This window comes from Helicoverpa armigera, chromosome 12 (assembly GCF_030705265.1).
Source record: "Helicoverpa armigera isolate CAAS_96S chromosome 12, ASM3070526v1, whole genome shotgun sequence".
NCBI lineage: Eukaryota > Metazoa > Arthropoda > Insecta > Lepidoptera > Noctuidae > Helicoverpa > Helicoverpa armigera.
In genome coordinates this window covers 8,901,314-8,919,371 of record NC_087131.1, presented here as the reverse complement: position 1 = coordinate 8,919,371, position 18,058 = coordinate 8,901,314, and the positions used below count along the sequence as shown (strand labels likewise).

General features: G+C 38.8%; 2 protein-coding genes across 4 annotated transcripts in view; one reads left to right on the top strand and one right to left on the bottom strand.

The window, feature by feature from the left end:
* LOC110383995 (V-type proton ATPase 116 kDa subunit a 1) overlaps positions 1-7,272 on the top strand; it is a 20,505-nt gene extending 13,233 nt beyond the window's left edge. For both annotated transcript variants that reach the window (XM_064037335.1, XM_064037334.1), the window contains exons 4-15: positions 67-227; positions 1,155-1,338; positions 1,717-1,893; positions 2,984-3,196; positions 3,739-3,889; positions 4,208-4,581; positions 4,673-4,782; positions 5,044-5,171; positions 5,335-5,561; positions 5,959-6,184; positions 6,601-6,772; positions 7,050-7,272. In XM_064037335.1, coding sequence (XP_063893405.1) covers positions 67-227; positions 1,155-1,338; positions 1,717-1,893; positions 2,984-3,196; positions 3,739-3,889; positions 4,208-4,581; positions 4,673-4,782; positions 5,044-5,171; positions 5,335-5,561; positions 5,959-6,184; positions 6,601-6,772; positions 7,050-7,149 — 2,223 coding nt within the window. In that variant the 3' untranslated portion in view covers positions 7,150-7,272. The remainder of the gene's footprint in view (positions 1-66; positions 228-1,154; positions 1,339-1,716; positions 1,894-2,983; positions 3,197-3,738; positions 3,890-4,207; positions 4,582-4,672; positions 4,783-5,043; positions 5,172-5,334; positions 5,562-5,958; positions 6,185-6,600; positions 6,773-7,049) is intronic.
* On the bottom strand, positions 7,260-18,058 carry LOC110383993 (tetratricopeptide repeat protein 21B). Of its 2 annotated transcripts, none has more exons than XM_064037333.1 (13): positions 17,965-18,058; positions 15,696-15,802; positions 13,313-15,392; positions 12,596-12,881; positions 12,095-12,288; positions 11,333-11,725; positions 10,881-10,985; positions 9,891-10,062; positions 9,359-9,548; positions 8,449-8,652; positions 8,184-8,282; positions 7,979-8,097; positions 7,260-7,818 (listed from the first exon to the last, which is right to left on the bottom strand). In XM_064037333.1, the coding sequence occupies exons 3-13, from the start codon at positions 15,266-15,268 to the stop codon at positions 7,580-7,582; spliced, it is 3,957 nt and encodes a 1,318-aa protein (XP_063893403.1). In that variant the 5' UTR covers positions 15,269-15,392; positions 15,696-15,802; positions 17,965-18,058; the 3' UTR covers positions 7,260-7,579. The 2 variants fall into 2 exon arrangements, with proteins under 2 accessions (XP_063893403.1, XP_063893402.1); XM_064037332.1 differs by lacking the exon at positions 17,965-18,058 and adding an exon at positions 16,510-16,746.

Sequence of the window (18,058 nt, the reverse complement as noted above, 5' to 3'; positions counted from 1 at the left end):
AATTCATTTATGTTGTAATGTAAATCATCATGCTAAAGGTAACTAATTAGTAATTTCTCTATCCAGGCCCATTTGGAGAAGACGGAGAATGAAATCCTGGAGCTGTCCCACAACGCAGTGAACTTAAAACAGAACTACTTGGAGCTGACCGAGCTGAGACATGTGTTGGAGAAGACTGAGGCCTTCTTCATCGCTCAGGAGGAGATCGGCATGGACTCCATGACCAAGTGAGTAATATTCTCCAAAATTACCAAAAAGTTGCGAAAGATTATTTGTTTGTAATGCTTTCACATAAAAACTGATGTACCTATTAAAATGGCTCGGTAAAGTAAAAGGTAGTCAATAATAACTATAAATATTCCTTAGGACTCACTGCCAGGTATCGCAAAACACAATTTATAAAATGCTATGTAAACAAGAGGTACATAAAAATGGTAAAAGGATTACGGATGTACATAAACATGTAAATTGTATACAAACTAGTAAACTTAAATAAAGTTTACGCCGAATAAGGCGTTCTTAATTTGCACATTCTCTATGCGACACAAAGTCAATATTAACTTATTTACTATAGGTAGGTACACAGTTTATAAACGAAAGCTATAACAACAATAGAGGAAAAATAATGAGGTAAATTATTGAGTCACCTTTTGATCAGTGCTATTGTTCACCTCTGATGATCGCATAGTTCTCGTCATGTGATGTTGACGTAAATACATACAGATGTAGTATAGGTACGGTTACTTGTTTGAAGCTAATAGATACCGAAGCCATGGGTGGCCAGAAAGTAGCTAAGTATAAGTAAGTGGTCGAAATTGTAACGTAGACCCAATTTTGTTAAACCTGAATTTAATGTCCAAATAGGCCGAACTAAAATAACAAGAGAACATTGCTGGCTATCACTGATATTTACCTATGTAATGAATCTTATGTCTCAAAGAATATACTTCCTCTCATTACACCCACGGCGTGAGGGTTTTAGCGTGAGGGAGGTTATATATTTTGTACCTTTTGATCTTAAGAGCAATCTCGCAGTTCCGCCATCGCAACATAGATCTGGTACTCTCTCAAACTAACCGAAACCTTATATCTGGCAAACAAATATGACTAAAAAGTAAATATCACGAATATAACTTGGTCCGCTTTTTTCCCAGATCCCTGATATCAGACGAGACAGGCACGCAAGCGGCGACGACGCGCGGTCGCCTCGGCTTCGTGGCCGGCGTGGTGCAGCGTGAGCGAGTGCCCGCCTTCGAGAGGATGTTGTGGCGTATCTCGAGAGGAAATGTGTTCTTGAGGCGCGCTGAACTTGATAAGCCTTTGGAAGACCCTGCTACTGTAAGTTTTGTGATTTGTAATTGTTGGCATTTATGTGAAGTTTAAGAGGCAACTTCAAAAATATTCGCAAATAAGCCAGAAACCTCATTATATGTAGGTATCTTTATGAAGTTTATTTTGATATACCTGCACAAAATTAAGACATCTTAGATTAGAACATGAATTTAGTTGTTTCTGAACATTTTTGCAATTGATGTGATATTGATCAGAAACTTCGACGTTTCAATTCTAACAGCTATTGTATTGAGAAAATAAAAGAGCTTTTTTTAATTACAGGGTGTAAGATCTAAAATTTTTCAGTCTCAGTAGGGATAAACTGCAAGTCAAACATTTCATTTTTACTTCTAAATCTTAGTTAACTTTACACACCTCTTCCAGGGCAACGAAATCTACAAGACAGTATTCGTAGCATTCTTCCAAGGAGAACAGCTGAAATCCCGCATCAAGAAGGTGTGCTCCGGTTTCCACGCGTCCCTCTACCCGTGCCCGCCATCCAACACGGAACGACAGGACATGGTCAAGGGAGTCCGCACTAGGCTTGAAGATCTTAATATGGTGAGTTGGTCTAATCTTGATACTTTTCGTTTTAGTTAGCTCAGAGGTTTTGGCTGGTGTTGTGTAGGTGTGTGAGAATAGTTACATAATTTATCCATAGGGATTTACTCGAGAGTCGAGATACACACTTGCTCTCGCTATTCGGTCCAATTATATAATGTCATGTTGACTGCAAAAACAAAATTGTCAACATGATCAAAGGAGTCCATACTAGGCTCGAAGATCTTAATATGGTGAGTTGGTTAAGTAGTGTTTGGGTGGTCGTAATACTTGTAGTTTTAGTTAGGTTGGAGTTTTGGTGTGTATGAAACAATAGATGCATAATGTGTCTAGAGGGATTTACATGAGATTGGCACTCCTCGGCTTACGGTTAAATTAAAGATCTTGCAAAAACAAAATTGCTAAAAACGATCAAAACTATGCTTTGTTGTTAAATTATGGTTCCTTTAATGCATTTACTAAATAAATACTACATTATTACTTTTGTCAGTTTAAATAAGAGACGTAAAACGATACATTTTGTCGTGATTTTCAACATAAATGTCAAGGAAGTTACAGTCCTTTTACCTATGCCCTTTATACTGAGAAATTACGGTCGAGAGCGGAATTAGATCGCTGTGCTCGATAAAACTTGTGTATAAATTGTAACTGTCCTTTGTTCTATTTCCTGTAATTAAATACGTACATAACTACATGTTGCATGTATAGCGTTTCGAAGTAGATATTCCTATTGTATCCTTCCATTGTTCCCTCAAGTACCTACTACATACCTACATAAAAAACAGTAGGTAAACCCTTCAACTCATTGAATATATGAACTATCGCAGGCACGCATATTATAACTTCACCATTAAATTCAAAGATAAACAGACTTAACAAGCGACATTATCCTAAAAAATATATGAATATTTCAACGAAGAAACATATCACTTACCTGTTTAGTACCAGTTTAAATGGCATTTACCAATGTGTGATCTTTTTACCTAAATAGGACGCCGATACTCGCACCCATTCATTCTTTCATACCTTTTTTTTAGAAGACTATCTGCGAAAGTTTCCTTTTCATCCTACAACATAACTTCTTTCCCAGGTACTAAACCAAACCAGCGACCACAGACAACGCGTACTCGCGAGCGTGGCCAAGGAACTGGCCAGCTGGACCATCATGGTGCGCAAGATGAAGGCCATATACCATACCCTGAACCTGTTCAATATGGACGTCACCAAGAAATGTCTGATCGGAGAGTGCTGGGTGCCTACTGCTGATCTGCCGAACGTGCAGAAGGCTTTGGCTGATGGTTCTGTAAGTATTTTTTGGAATTTGTATAAGTTACGATTTTTTTCTAGTAGGTAGGTCCTCAAGAAAAAGTCTCTTATGCCTATCTACTATGTTTTTTTGTACATAGTAAAAAAAACCCATATACAATTTTAGTCCAAACAAAACAACAACCCTATGTCTCCTTATTATAAAACGTAGTGTTAAAAAAGTACCCGAGCCAGTACTAGACTTAAACCATCGTCCCGAACAAAATTAATGGTCTGAACCTAGTACCGAAGCTGGTACTTTTTAAAATCAAGTTCTATCGTAAGATATGTAGAATATGACATGAATAGGAAGGGAGTGAGTGTCAGTATGACGAATGACAGGGGAAAATGGAAGAAAATGACATATTGCGCCGACCCCAAGTAAGATTGGGAACAGGGCAGGAGAAAGAAGAAGATAGTAAGATGTGTAGAAAGAAAATAACAATAAAAAATAAACTTGGAATACACCTGGTATTTTTACCTAATGGTTTTTAAAATATAACCACAACAGCATCTTCTTTAAACAACCCTTATCAACAGAACGCATGCGGCAGTTCGATCCCATCATTCCTGAACTGCATCGAGACGGACGAGGAGCCGCCCACGTTCAACCGCACCAACCGCTTCACGCGCGGCTTCCAGAACTTGATCGATGCCTACGGAGTCGCCTCCTACAGGGAATGTAACCCTGGTACGTATAAAATAATCAAGTATCAAGACTTTTGTTTGATACTGAAAATACTGCTAAAATCTTTCTATTTTGAATTTAGTAGGCTATTGATATTTTCTCCTCGTTTGGAAGATCATTTTTTGGAATTAGTGTAAAACCGGAGTAAAACGAGTCAACCTGAAATCTAGGACAAAATAGTGGTGTCTACCCTACAAAATAACACTACACTTCACAGCAATGATTTGCGTAATTTTTGCTACTTGAAAGTCGACATGAACCAAAGTCATCGATGTAAAAAGATCATAAAACTGCTTTTAAAACAACCATTTTCTCCCCCAGCTTTGTACACCATCATCACTTTCCCGTTCTTATTCGCGGTGATGTTCGGCGACTTGGGCCACGGCGCCATCATGGCCCTGTTCGGCGCCTGGATGGTCGCCAAGGAAGTCTCCCTCGCATCCAAAAAGTCCAACAACGAAATCTGGAACATCTTCTTCGCTGGTCGCTACATCATTCTTCTCATGGGCTGCTTCTCAATGTACACTGGATTGGTCTACAACGATATCTTCTCCAAGTCTATGAACATCTTTGGATCTTCGTGGAGTATTCCTTACGATAACGAGACCATGGAAGCAAATGCGGCTATGACTTTGGACCCGAAAGATTCGTACAGCAACATCCCGTACTTTATTGGTATTGATCCTGTTTGGCAGGTGAGAAGTAGTTCAATTTATCGATAAAATATATTTACAGAAAATGTCCAGATGAGTCCAGATGTACTAAATGATTATTGTCACCCTACAGACTGCTGACAACAAGATCATCTTCTTGAACTCGTACAAAATGAAGCTGTCCATCATTTTCGGTGTCCTGCACATGATCTTCGGTGTCTGCATGAGTGTGGTTAACTACAAGTAAGTCGAATTCATTAATAATAGTAATTAATAGGTTGGTCGAATTATTAGGTAATTATACAAAGATTTATCACTCAAATGTTAGAGTTGGGATTAAGGAACGATGGTCAAGTATCGATGATTGAATTCAGCTATCGATATTTTATTAACGTTTATTCACGATGCTATTTGCAGTAAAGTGCCAGTATCGTACCGAGGCTGCGATATAGCACAGATTATAATATTTGTCGTATGTGACGGTTCTTAAACTACTTATTTCAGCTTCTTCCAACGCCGCTACTCCATCGTGCTGGAGTTCTTGCCGCAAGTGATCTTCCTGTGTCTGCTCTTCTTATACATGGTCTTCATGATGTTCTACAAGTGGATCGCCTACAGCACTTTCTCTGATGGTGAGTTTATAATGTTATGTACTTTTATTGGAAAATTTGGCGAAGCACATTGTAATAGGATTTAGTATTTAGTATCCAGCCGTGGAATTGCCGGCAGTCATAATGGCACAGAGCATTTTTCTATTTATACGGATCTTAATGCAAAATTTTCTTTCTTTTCCAGATATCGCATACTCGCAAGGCTGTGCCCCATCAGTGCTGATCCTGTTCATCAACATGATGCTGTTCTCCAGCACGGAGCCGGCTGACGGCTGCAAGGAGTACATGTTCGACTCGCAGGGGTCCATTCAACGTGTGTTTGTGCTCATTGCACTGTGCTGCATCCCCGTCATGTTGTTGGGCAAGCCCTTGTATCTGTTGTGTGCGGGAAAGAAGAAGAAGGATGCTAAGGTAGGTCTTTTTGAAGGATGAACTTGCTTTCAGCTGCCAGCGGTCTCTCATGAAGCTGCTTCGTGCGCCCGCATAAAATGTAGCCTGCACTGAATGATTTTTATCAAATCTTACCAAACTCCTGAAATTAGCAAACAAATTCTTCAGTATTTTTTCAAATGAATCTCTAGTTAAAAAGCAACCAAGGGGGGTATATAGTAATCAAGGTGAGAATAGACGTAATTTTTGGGGCTGCACCCAACGAAGGGTGGACGTAGAAGAATTTCCAAGATATTTAGAAACTGGTGATATTTACATAGATATTATATTTTCCCAGGAGTGCTTTTAATTTATTTATCAGGAAAAGTAGCTTGAAAGTTTATCAAAATCAATTTAATAAGCACATAATTGTCAACAGCCGGAACACTCAAACGGCAGCGTAAACCCTGGCATCGAGATGCAGGAGCAGACCGACATCAGCGACGCTCCGAAGGCCGAGGCCAAGGCTTCACACGACCATGAGGACGAGCCCTTCAGCGAGATCATGATCCACCAAGCGATCCACACTATTGAGTATGTGCTCAGTACCATCTCCCATACCGCGTCCTATCTCCGACTGTGGGCGCTGTCACTTGCTCATGCAGGTAAATATGCTTATTGTATTTTCTGAAGTTACATATTAGGTATAGGTATAAGTGTCTTCAGATTTCTGCCAAGTCTTGTGTAAAAATATTCAACTACAACTTCTGTTGACGAGATGAAATAACTCTAAAGACGTGGCACCAATTTAAAGCCGATTCTGGCTCAAAAAGTCATCTTGTGGTACTTTAAATTACCACAAATCGATTGGGTGTTTTCCTAAAACGTAGCTAACACACTAACTGTTTCATGTAATATTCTGATACTAAGCAATATTATAACGAAGTTACAACAAAAAACATCTAGTAGTTTTTGCGTCAAAGAAAAACAAAAAAAAAGACCATCTATACATTCAAACTTTCCCGATCATAATATTATTAAAGTAGGACAGCAATCTAAGCACTATATTGTAACATTACAGAGTTGTCAGAAGTACTATGGAACATGGTTCTGACGTTCGGTCTGAAGGACCACGACTACATTGGCGCCATCAAGCTATACGTGGCGTTCTGCTTCTGGGCGCTGTTCACGCTCGCCATCCTCGTCATGATGGAGGGCCTCTCCGCCTTCTTGCATACCTTGCGTTTGCACTGGTAAGATTTCTTTTCATTTGCTTAGTTTTCTGTAAAGCTTTGAAATTTCCAATAAGCGACAGGCTTATCCATGCGACATTGATAAGGCACCTATGACTCATGCGTTAGGGACCTGTAAGATAGTTATTATCCTTTCACCAACTAGACATCAAAATAAAAAAATCCGGCCTTCTCAAAACAGTTAATGGTCCCAATTCGGCAACAAAAAGGAATAAATGACAATCAAACTTCTATTTATATGAAGAAATAAATAAATAAATATTTTTCTATGTTACAGGGTGGAGTTCATGAGCAAGTTCTACTCGGGTCTGGGATACGTGTTCCAGCCATTCTGCTTCAAGACCATCCTCGAACAGGAAGAAAACAAGGATGACTAAACAATTAGAATAACAAACGTAGTGTAGATACAAACAGTATTTTTGATTAATGTTTCAATATTATTGCAAATGTCACAACTGTCGAGTGAATTGAATTGAAATAAAACATATTTATGCATGTTACACACGAATTTTATTGTGCGAGTAGAAATACTTACCATACTTTTAAACATAAACGCTTTTCTTGTAGTCTAAGTACTAAAATAATAACTAGTTGTCTACTATATTAAGGTAAAATATTCAGAATATAGAACAATTGCACTGGCATTTTTTGACCGTCGTTAAAAACTGTCCATAAGATCCAAAATCCATCAAAACCATTACTACAATATGTTTCTGAATTAAAAAGAATCCTTTTTTGTCGGCATTGTGAGCTCAGTAGTGGAATGGTCCCCGGTATCCTTAAAATGAGCCCATACTAAATTGACGACTAAGTTCTCAGATTAGTTTTAGCTTTTTCTAATATCTCCTTCTTTATTTTCGGATAGTCTGGATGCACTTTGAGTATATGTCGGCAGACCACGATGCATTCCGGGTACTTCTTGAGCTTGAGATACGAATGAGCTAGTTTATATCCTACGGCGAGGTCGCTCTTACCGCCGTGAGACCACGCGTTGTTGTAGTTGTGTGCTGAACTCTTGTAGTTCTGTTCCTTTTCTGCTAAGTAGCCTGGAAAACGAAAATTTATTAAATGACACTGTGATATAAAAAAAAAGATTCAACTCATGTTGGTACCCAAAGGTTAGGTCAGAAGATTGGAGTGTCAAATATAATTTTATGACCCATTCTTATCGATATTGCAATACCATCTCTAATCTAGTAAACTCACCTAAGTATTGATAAGCTGTTGCACAAGAGTTGTTATGGTTCAAGACTTTGGTCAGCAATTCCTTTGCAGCATCCATTCGTCCTGAACTTATCTGGCCGTCAGCTACTTCTAGCCAGCACCTAGAAGCAATAAAGAATTACAAACAAACCTTACAAAGTCAATGTAGGTACTCGACATACCATATATCGATGTTTCACTCTCTTACCTTTCCAATCCATCAGCTTTCTCAGGAGTCCAAGGAATTGAAGACACCGTCCTCTTCAAGATATTTTTTGCACGAGTTGGCTGTTTTATTATGTTGTACCTAAAAGCAAAAACATTTTTGCTACGGTTAATCGACATAAACTCACTCAGAAATTATCGATACAAAATGACAAAACTAAGTTGGGTTTGAAAACCAAAAAGTTTGGAAAACAAAGTGGACCCAAATAGGTGCTACTGCCCTCATTAAATCAGTAAGAAGTACTTACGCATTAGCAATAGCCAGTATCAAATAGGGATCATCTTGGAAGTTATCCTCAGTGGCTAGTGGCAACAGTTCTTGCAATACGCGTTCGGCTTGTGGCTTTTGCTTCGTGGCTAACTGCAGCATGGCTTGTAACGCTTTTCTGTCTAATGGCGACACTTCGCCTAGAAGCTTCTCTGCAGTTCTGAGAGCTAGGAGCCTTGTGTCTCTGTAACATGAGAGTCGGGGCTTAGATCACAGTGTCGGAAAACTAATTTTTAAAGGAGTTATAAGTTGGGAGAAGGAGAGCTCGAAACAGACAGAGGAAGTTTGAGCTACCGGGGAGCTTAATGTCCGCGATGGTGACCACGACATATGCAAAATGTCCACCCAACATCTTACGAAAGTGGCGTCCTTTGATGATGATAAGAGAAAATGCCCGCTCCACGACAAGCCTGAGAAACTTGATAGAATAAAAGGGGCGTCTTTAAGCTCGACCGTAGAGGTCGACCCACGAGTCTGCTCCAACTTAGGTAGTGGTGTATGTATGTACTCACGAGTCTGCTCCAACTTAGGTAGTGGTGTATGTATGTACTCACGAGTCTGCTCCAACTTAGGTAGTGGTGTATGTATGTACTCACGAGTCTGCTCCAACTTAGGTAGTGGTGTATGTATGTACTCACGAGTCTGCTCCAACTTAGGTAGTGGTGTATGTATGTACTCACGAGTCTGCTCCAACTTAGGTAGTGGTGTATGTATGTACTCACGAGTCTGCTCCAACTTAGGTAGTGGTGTATGTATGTACTCACGAGTCTGCTCCAACTTAGGTAGTGGTGTATGTATGTACTCACGAGTCTGCTCCAACTTAGGTAGTGGTGTATGTATGTACTCACGAGTCTGCTCCAACTTAGGTAGTGGTGTATGTATGTACTTACGAGTCTAAAGCGGTAGTGAGGAATGTGTCGCTGAGCGAGTGCGGCGCGTGATGCGCTAGACACAGCAGCACCATGCGCCGCGCTGCGCTCGCTCCCCACTGTGTCGACCGACGCGCCTGGTTGAGCTGACGGAGAGCGGCGTTAGCGCGGCCCGCGTAAGCGCTGCATATACCCGCGCAGTACCAGTAACCTGACATATGATACGATCAATGTGAACAAAAACAAGAGAAAATCTGTTTTTATATCCATGGCCCAGCCTGTAGAAGACAATGTCTTACATCGGGATTCTAGATCGAAGACGCGGGCCAACGATAATCGACGAGCCCAACTATGGAATCAGATTTTCACGTGCACTTCATTAAAGAATTGATAGTCCATTCTAACGCCAGGATTACGGCAATTTTCCAAAAAGTGGAAATTTAAAGACCCACAAAAATTATGGAAGAAGTTTTAATAACACACACTTTACTCAACCTGAAGGAAAAAGACCTAACCTCAGATAGAAAATCCCTGTCAATATTAGGGTCCTTACCATGGTCCTCCTGTTCGCCCAAAGCCAGTTTGGCAGCATCTAGAGCCTGTTCCGCTTCAGAGAGTTTGCCACGTCGCCACTGCACTTCTATCAGCTGAGCCAGGGCTTCCCAGCTCATCGGCTTCACTGATAAGATTTGCGTCAAGTGGCGTTGAGCTGCTTCGAGGTCCACCTAGTGGAGGGATTTATATAATACCATGTTTCAAGGTCTACGAAGAAGTTGTATATAGGCGAACAATCAACCCCTTTTATAGTGTAATTCTGGGCAGACTTGTAGATGTGTGATGTTTGTAGGTAGTAAAATTTAGGGAGAAGTATAGGAATACAATGATAAGCTGTATCAATTTGAGACAGAACTAATGTTTACAAACAACCACCTGTATTGTGTAAGATTTGAATGATATCATTTCGAGTAAAGTGAAAATGTTTGCACATTCAATGTAGTCCTAGTTACAATTTATCTCTATTATCTTGTCAAGGTGTTTTGGTAACAATTGAAATGATTCAAAGGTAAATACTGATCAAATTCATTGTTAAGTGATTGTTTAGTTTATGTTGCATAACATACAAATGATAGACTATGAAATAATGATTAACGATAGAAACAACGATAATAATAATAATGGCGTCCTAGCCGACTGTCAGCCACGGCTGCAGTTCTTATATAAGGGGATGAGCCAGCTGCGGGCATATAAATGCACAGGCCCATGTGCTCTCTCTATCCTTTCACTGGAGAGAGATCAGGCGCAAGACCGACTTTTACATGCTCTTCGACGCACGGGTGTATCTATCACCAACTTCCAAACACCGTGCTGCTTTGTGAAAATTTCTAAAGCCCACGTAGCCATTTTGGTCCAATCCGGAATTCGAACCCGAGACCTCGAACCCAGCTCAACTAGACTAACGATACAGTGTGCTTCATACAAAGCTAGCTTACACTATATAGAGCATTTGTTGATGATAAACACATTACAATTATAATAACAATACCTTTCTGAAGGCGAGATCAGCCATCATGACCGCAGCGGACTCGTTGTTGGGGTCCGTATTCAGAAGAATTGCGCAGGTTTGCTCACACTTCTCCGAGTTGTTTATCTGTAAAATGAATTTTACTGTAGTTTTACCCTACGAACTTTCCTGTACTACTTTATGTCCTCCTCCGCTTACAAACTTCTTTGGGCACTCTCTTATGCATACCAGTAAGTACACTCTTATATACCTACTTTTTTACTCTCCCTACATACTCCTTTATATACTTCCTTAAATACTCTTCTATATTCTACATATACTCCGCTAATGTACATCCCTTTGTATTCTCTTATGTACTCCTCATAAATGCTACCCTATGTACTGTTCCTATACACTCCCTCCCATGCTTCCAACATAACTCAGTGTCCTGTGAAATCTAAATAAAAAGGTTATAAAATTTACGCAAAACTTACTTGAGCATACAATTTAGCCAGCGCCAACAACGTGCTAGGATCCCTTGGCGAATGAACCAGCGCTTCTGAGTACAAATTGGCCGCCACCGCCGGTTCCTTCAACGACTTAGCTTTGGCCAAAGCACAGAGTATATTCGACAACTGCTGTTTCTCTTCCTGTATATCTCCCCTCGACTCAATTTCTAGTCTTTTTACGACTGTATTTTGTAAATCTTTAGCTTCGGCGAGGATTAAGTTAACGTTGGCAGAAGTTGGGTTCTTAAGTTCTCGACCTTTGGCTTGCATGAGCAGGAATCGAACGCGACGCTTTAAAAGGTTGATGTCCTTATCACGGTTGTACATCTGATTCAGTTCTGAAGATATTGACGATTCTACCTTGTCGTATTGCTTGAGCTGTAAGTAAGGAGGTTTTTGAGAATACATTGTTTTATAGCATCGAATTAGAGCGACTCTTCAGATAAACAAAGCAAGGTAATCACTGGTGTATATATGAAACAGAAAACCATAAATGAAAGCTCGAAATGGCTTTATCTCGAAGAGGAATTAAGTTGTTGTATGTTCCTATTTTCTTTCAAGTTACAGTTCATTAAATAAAAACTACCTGAATTACGACTATCTGAAAATGGGAAGCACCTGATTTAAGACTTTCTCAATTTCTGGTTGGCGCTTTTTGTTGTTCTTTTGTTTTCGATTAAAGAACTCCTCTAAAAGGACAGTTCGTCACACAAACATAGTCATACTACGTAGCAAGTAGTTACTTACTTTAATAAGCAGCTCATAGTACTCAAACTGCAGATCTTCATCACTCAGCAGTCTAATAGCATTCTCGTAATGCTGGCAAGCTTTATCGTACTCGTGCATTTTGACGAGCGCCACGCCTAACTTCTTCACCAACTGCACGTCTTTCGGACTGCCCTTCAAAGCTGCCTCGTAGGCCTCCGCTGCTTGCGTGGGATCTAAAATAAAATAAAAATTGTTTTAATTTTTCAGAGTTTTTCTGTCAAATTTTGTAGCCTGAACGTGGGTTGACGAAATGTGATAAGATTGGTGCAAGAAGGAATTTCAAAGTATTCTACCATCTGAGATTTTGCTTACTAGAGATAGGAATTTGAGATTACATGTCAAAAATTCTATCTTTAGACAGCAAATTAATAAATAGATAGAAGATTGGGAATGGCTATAAGTAAATTATATTTATTTTAGCTTGTGGTTTTTTTCACGATTCTTTGTCACCTGTAATTAATTTCAAAGTAGATAACTTACCATGTATCGACATAAAAGCATCGCCCATCATAGTATGTGCATCTGCCATTGGATGATTGCTGACAATCTCTTTAAAACAAGAAGTGAACATAGCACGGTCATTCTTCTCCTTCAAGTAGATATGAGCCATTTTGCTATGAGCCTGGAAGTAATACGGCTGGCCAGGTTTTATCTCGTTGAGAAGATCTATTGCATTGTCGACATCACCTTTCTTGAGAGCTAGGTCAGCTCTTGCGATTAACAGTCGGCTCTCTTCTGAGGTGTACGAAAATTCTTGTATGGCTTCCTACAAAAAGGTTGTAGGAACTATTAGAAGAAATGTTTTGAGATATGTAGTTTACCATCTAATACACATAATATACATTTGTTATCAACATACATAACACTAACAGTGAAAGATAGTTCATTATCTAACATACATAGAGAAAGATGAAATGACGACACAACCACTCTGTTTTTGTGATACTTACAATCAATTCTATCACGGAAATAGTATCAAAAGGTCAAGTGATCTCATCAAAAGATCGATATTTGAGTTGAACAAATAACAATTTGTTACAGATACAGACTTAATAGAATTCAGATTTGGTAAAGCTATAAAAAATTCAATTTTACGGAATTTAATTCATAATATGACGCAACTTGAATATCTATTGACAAAAAGTGTGAATAAATAAACAAAAGTTCTATCAACATAAAATAATGGTATTTATTTACCTGCATGGTCTTCCCAGCTTCAGCAAACTGCTCTAAAGTTGTTTGTAATTCAATTATTTGCAAATACAATGTAGCCTTATCAATAATGTTCAGATCCGACTCATAGGCTCTATTCGCGTTAGCAACTGTGCTCTTACTCGTCGCTATCTGAAGGCTTGTCAAAAAGCTTGATAGGGACTCTTGGAGCTGACCCACAGACTTCAAAATCACACCATTCAGAAAATGGTACATTGCACTATCCCTCACTTTAAAATTGTAGCTCAAGCACATCTCTAAACTCTGTGCAGCTTTAGTGTAAGCAAGCTGCTGTATATAAATCTGCGCCAACAGGACCTGACTGCCAGCATGAGTGCTGTCCAGTTCATTGACCTGCTGAGCCAACTTCTGAGCATCAGTTGCATATCCAAACAAAAACTTCAACTTGGCCAACTCATACAATGCTGTTATCAGCCCCGGACAGGCATCACATATTGCATTAAGTATCTTCATACACTGAGCCACAACAGAATTTTTAACTTCCTGAGAGTACATCAAATACCCTACTATTATAAAAGGCTTCTTAGGTAAGTGTTTCTTGAACTCTTTGTACACTTCCAGAAGAAAATCTGGATCCAAATCTTTGACATATGCCAAGCTAAAAGGATGACGATTAGCAAAAGCAACCTTAGCTTCATAAGCATTGGTTAGAAAAGAAATAGCACTGGACGGATTCTTCAAATTCAGCTGTGCTGACAAGTGGTACAAAACAGGTAGTTTATTATTTCCCTGCATTTCAAACAACAGTTCTATCTGTTGAGATATCTGTTCAGTAGGGCCATTCTCATTCATCTGACAAAGAGTCAGCCCACATAATGCAGTGATTGAGTTGCTGTCCAATTTACTAGCTGCCTTGAAAAAACTGAGAGCATCTTTATACTTTCCCTGAAGAATACATTGGTACCCCACTTCACTCAAATAATCAACATTGCCTGGATTCATTTCAGAAGCATATTGTGCAAATCTGTACACTTGAGACAGTACCGTACTAGACCTGCTACACACTCTTGAGAATATCTGTGTAGTATTGTAAAACTGATATGCATTATGGGATTCTTCATTTTCCAAAACTGTAAAGAACTTATTTAACTGATCTGCTGCTTCTATATAATCAGCATTTTTACAAAGAGCAATAAATATTCTAACTTTCAAAGCCTCAACATTATCTGGATCTAGGAGGAAAATTCTTTCTAATGTGTCATAAACCGCATCCCATTTTTGTAAGGCAAATTCATTTTTCATTTTCTCTACTAGCGGTACAACTTGCCCTGTGTTATTTACAATCAGCCTGTCCAATGTGAGGTTTGATGCATCATACTCTTTAGCAAAATATTTGTATTTAGCTAGTCCTAATAAAGCCTCAACATTCCTATCACTTTTGCTGAGAGCTAACTCTAGGCAATCCAGTATGGATACTTGCATGTCTCCTAAATTCATATACATATCATTCCACCCCTTTAAGATGATTACTTCCAAGTTGTTAGCATCTTTTCTCAGGGATTTGTTTATATACTCGGATGCCTTTTCATACTTCTCAGCAAAAGATAGAAATAGACCAGCATAGAAGAAAGACAAGGCATTTGCTTGCTTCTTTTCCTCCTTAAGTTTAGACTCTAGACTGTACAATGCTTCTCTCTCGGTGGGACTGCTTAATTTATAGCCATATATGAGAGCAATGACCACTGCCAACTGAATATCTTTTTCAGATTGTAAAGGAGTCAATTCACTTATTCCCTTCTGAACTTGTCCTTCTAATATATTGGCCAGACCACCATAGAAAAGAAACTCTGCAGCATCACCATATTGTTTTGAGGCTTTGTAGGAAAGTTTTTTGACATTACCATAGCATTTTTCACGGAAATAATAATATATGTTACATCGTATCCAAGCTAGATCCATTGTGGTTTGAGTTCTATTCATTTTCCAAATCAAATGTTATGTTGAGACCGGGGTAATCCTGTCTGTTCTCCTCATAATATTTGGCCAAATAGTTGCAATGACAGGTTACAACTAAATTATTTTGATGTGCGTAGTCAAAAGCATACTGAAAAAGATAAAGTTTAATTCTTATTTAAAAATTGGAACAGACACAGACATTTAAATCTATACTGAATTCTACAATGGGTATGGGGTTGCCCGAGTAACTGGGTTGAGGAGGTCAGACAGGGCTGTCGCTTCTTGTAAAGCACTGTTTCTCAGCTACATCCGGTTAGACTAGAAGCCGACCCCAACATAGTCGGGAAAAAGGCTCGGAGGATGATGATGACTGAATTCCACAATGCATGATTATTTCATGTGGTACTGAAACATTTGGATATTGAACATAGTAAGAGTGATGGTTACTGACCTTAGCTAGCACACGGCCAACTCCTTTACCCTGAAACATTGGAGGAACCCCTGTATGGATAAATACTATTTTCTTCCCTTCTGACTCATAATCTATCACTGCGTCGCCTAAAACAATGAGATATTTTTATTTATTATTTATTAGGTTAGGTTCACCAACGAATGTTTACACTAATGCATGAGTACTTATAACTATTAACATACAGAATAGAGTGCAACACTTACTTATAGGTACAAACACAATATTATTATCTCTAGTAATCTAATCAGATTAATGTACTTATATTATAACTAACTTATATAATTATGTACATATATGCAAATAACTTATAGGAATGTTATTATAAATCAGACAAGGATTTTGTGATTGCTGTTTTGATCTTAGCCAATGAGTCATGATGCAAGTCAACTAAATCACTACTGCTGTTTATGGTCTTGCAAAAACGGGCGTAGGGTGAGTTAGAACCCAAAACAGTTCGTCTATGTCTTCGTCTATATAACATGTCATTCCTCTGTAAAGCAATTAAATCCATAATATGAGTTTCTAAGATGACTGAAGTGTTATTTTGTCAACTTATAGGTAATAAAAAATATGAGGTGGAAACTAGCTACCATTCTTCCAACTTGTGAGGGTGTTGTGGTGGAATGGAAACCTGTATTGGCTGAAGCCGGTACCTCGATTTAAAGAGGATGCCACTCGTTTTGTATCACGAGCAAAACTTTTTCAGGATATGTATTTCCAAAGAATAACACTATCATTAAAGCACAAGGACTGGTTTAGAAGATCAAAAAAAAGGAAACAAAATACTACTCACTGGTCAAAGTTACCACAAACTGTTGCTTAGCAACATCGTTGACTACTTTCAACGCTTCCGTTGAGAAAAGCCTCACACCAGCGCGGGTTAACATTCCAAATGCGCAACAAATAAATATACCAAAGCTAAAATATTATTAACTTATTAATAGTTAAATGTTTTCTAATTAAGGTAAGAATAATCCGATCTTCTATTATTTATTAGTACGACGCAAATGGCATTTATGGACTGTCAATAATGTCATGTTGACAGTTTTAAGAAGTCGACGTTCTATCATGCCTGCTGCATGCAACGGAACTCAAACAAACCGAACCTCTTCATTAGTCTGAGAACCGAATCATTCATAGAACCGCCCACAGTAGCATAGCAGCATGACGAAGTTACGCACATGGGGAGGGTTTCGTTCATGGACAAATAAGTCTTCGCAACTAAAATATTAAAACAATACCTACATTGAGAAAAGCTAGATCTGGTATTTTAGTTAATTGATAGACAGTGAACCTAGTGTACTAGAGAGTTTAGCTATTGCCAGTAATAACAGGGTGGGATTTTAGATAGATAGAAAATATTAATATTATAACCTACCAGTTAATAGTTTTCCTCCCAGGTTGGGTAAACGTTTTATCTACCTATATTTTAAATGTTAGTAGCAAACATGTAGGTATGTTATTATATAATTTTATTAAATGTATGTTAGTTGTTATTAGCTAATTGTATATTTAAAGTCATTTTTTTTTCTATTAGCTTGTAAGCCTTCTTTAAAATGTAATAAATAAACTTTTTTTTCAAGCTGTGCAGTCTGCAATGATAGGCTTTTGAAATCGTAATAGGATTCATCATCACCAACACCATCGTATCAGTTAGCCTGTTTGCATCCGAATAAAAATGCTCCCGAAATGAGTGCCAAGTGCCAACCATCCCGGTCTTGGATACGTCCAGCACCTTTTGTTCTCAACAGTACAGATTTTTTAAATAAAGTTTGGTGCAGCAATTTTAGTCTTCAGGGGCCCGATTCTCCTAATTTTACTTAAGCGCCATTCGATTGACGTTCGACTCGATTCGACTGAGACCCAATCCCGACTCGATTACGATTGAAGCGTATGTGGCATTCCGCTATTTTTTCTTTGAAATAAACGTTTTTATCCTTTTCTGTCATTCAATAATGAATCATTTTATCTGCAAATGATTTACGATTGCAAAATGATTGTACAGCAAACTACCGTGTAGACCAAAATCATCAAAATAGCAAACCAATCGCACACCAATCAAATGTCAATCGAATACGATTGGTCTTTTATTAGTAGCAGAATGCCCGATATGGTTAAAACTGCTATTACGATCATATTGCGATTCGTTTTCTATTCGATTTTGACATTATTAACTTAGGAGAATCGGGGCCCAGTATTTGACGTCAGTCACTATAAGCTGTTGTTTACCGTTTGCCGCTGCACTTACCTGGGTGAGATATCGAGTTGACCGACCGCCCGCCGCCGCATGTCCTTGACCGTCACGCTCCATTACCAATAAATAACCCACGAAGAAGTGTCGA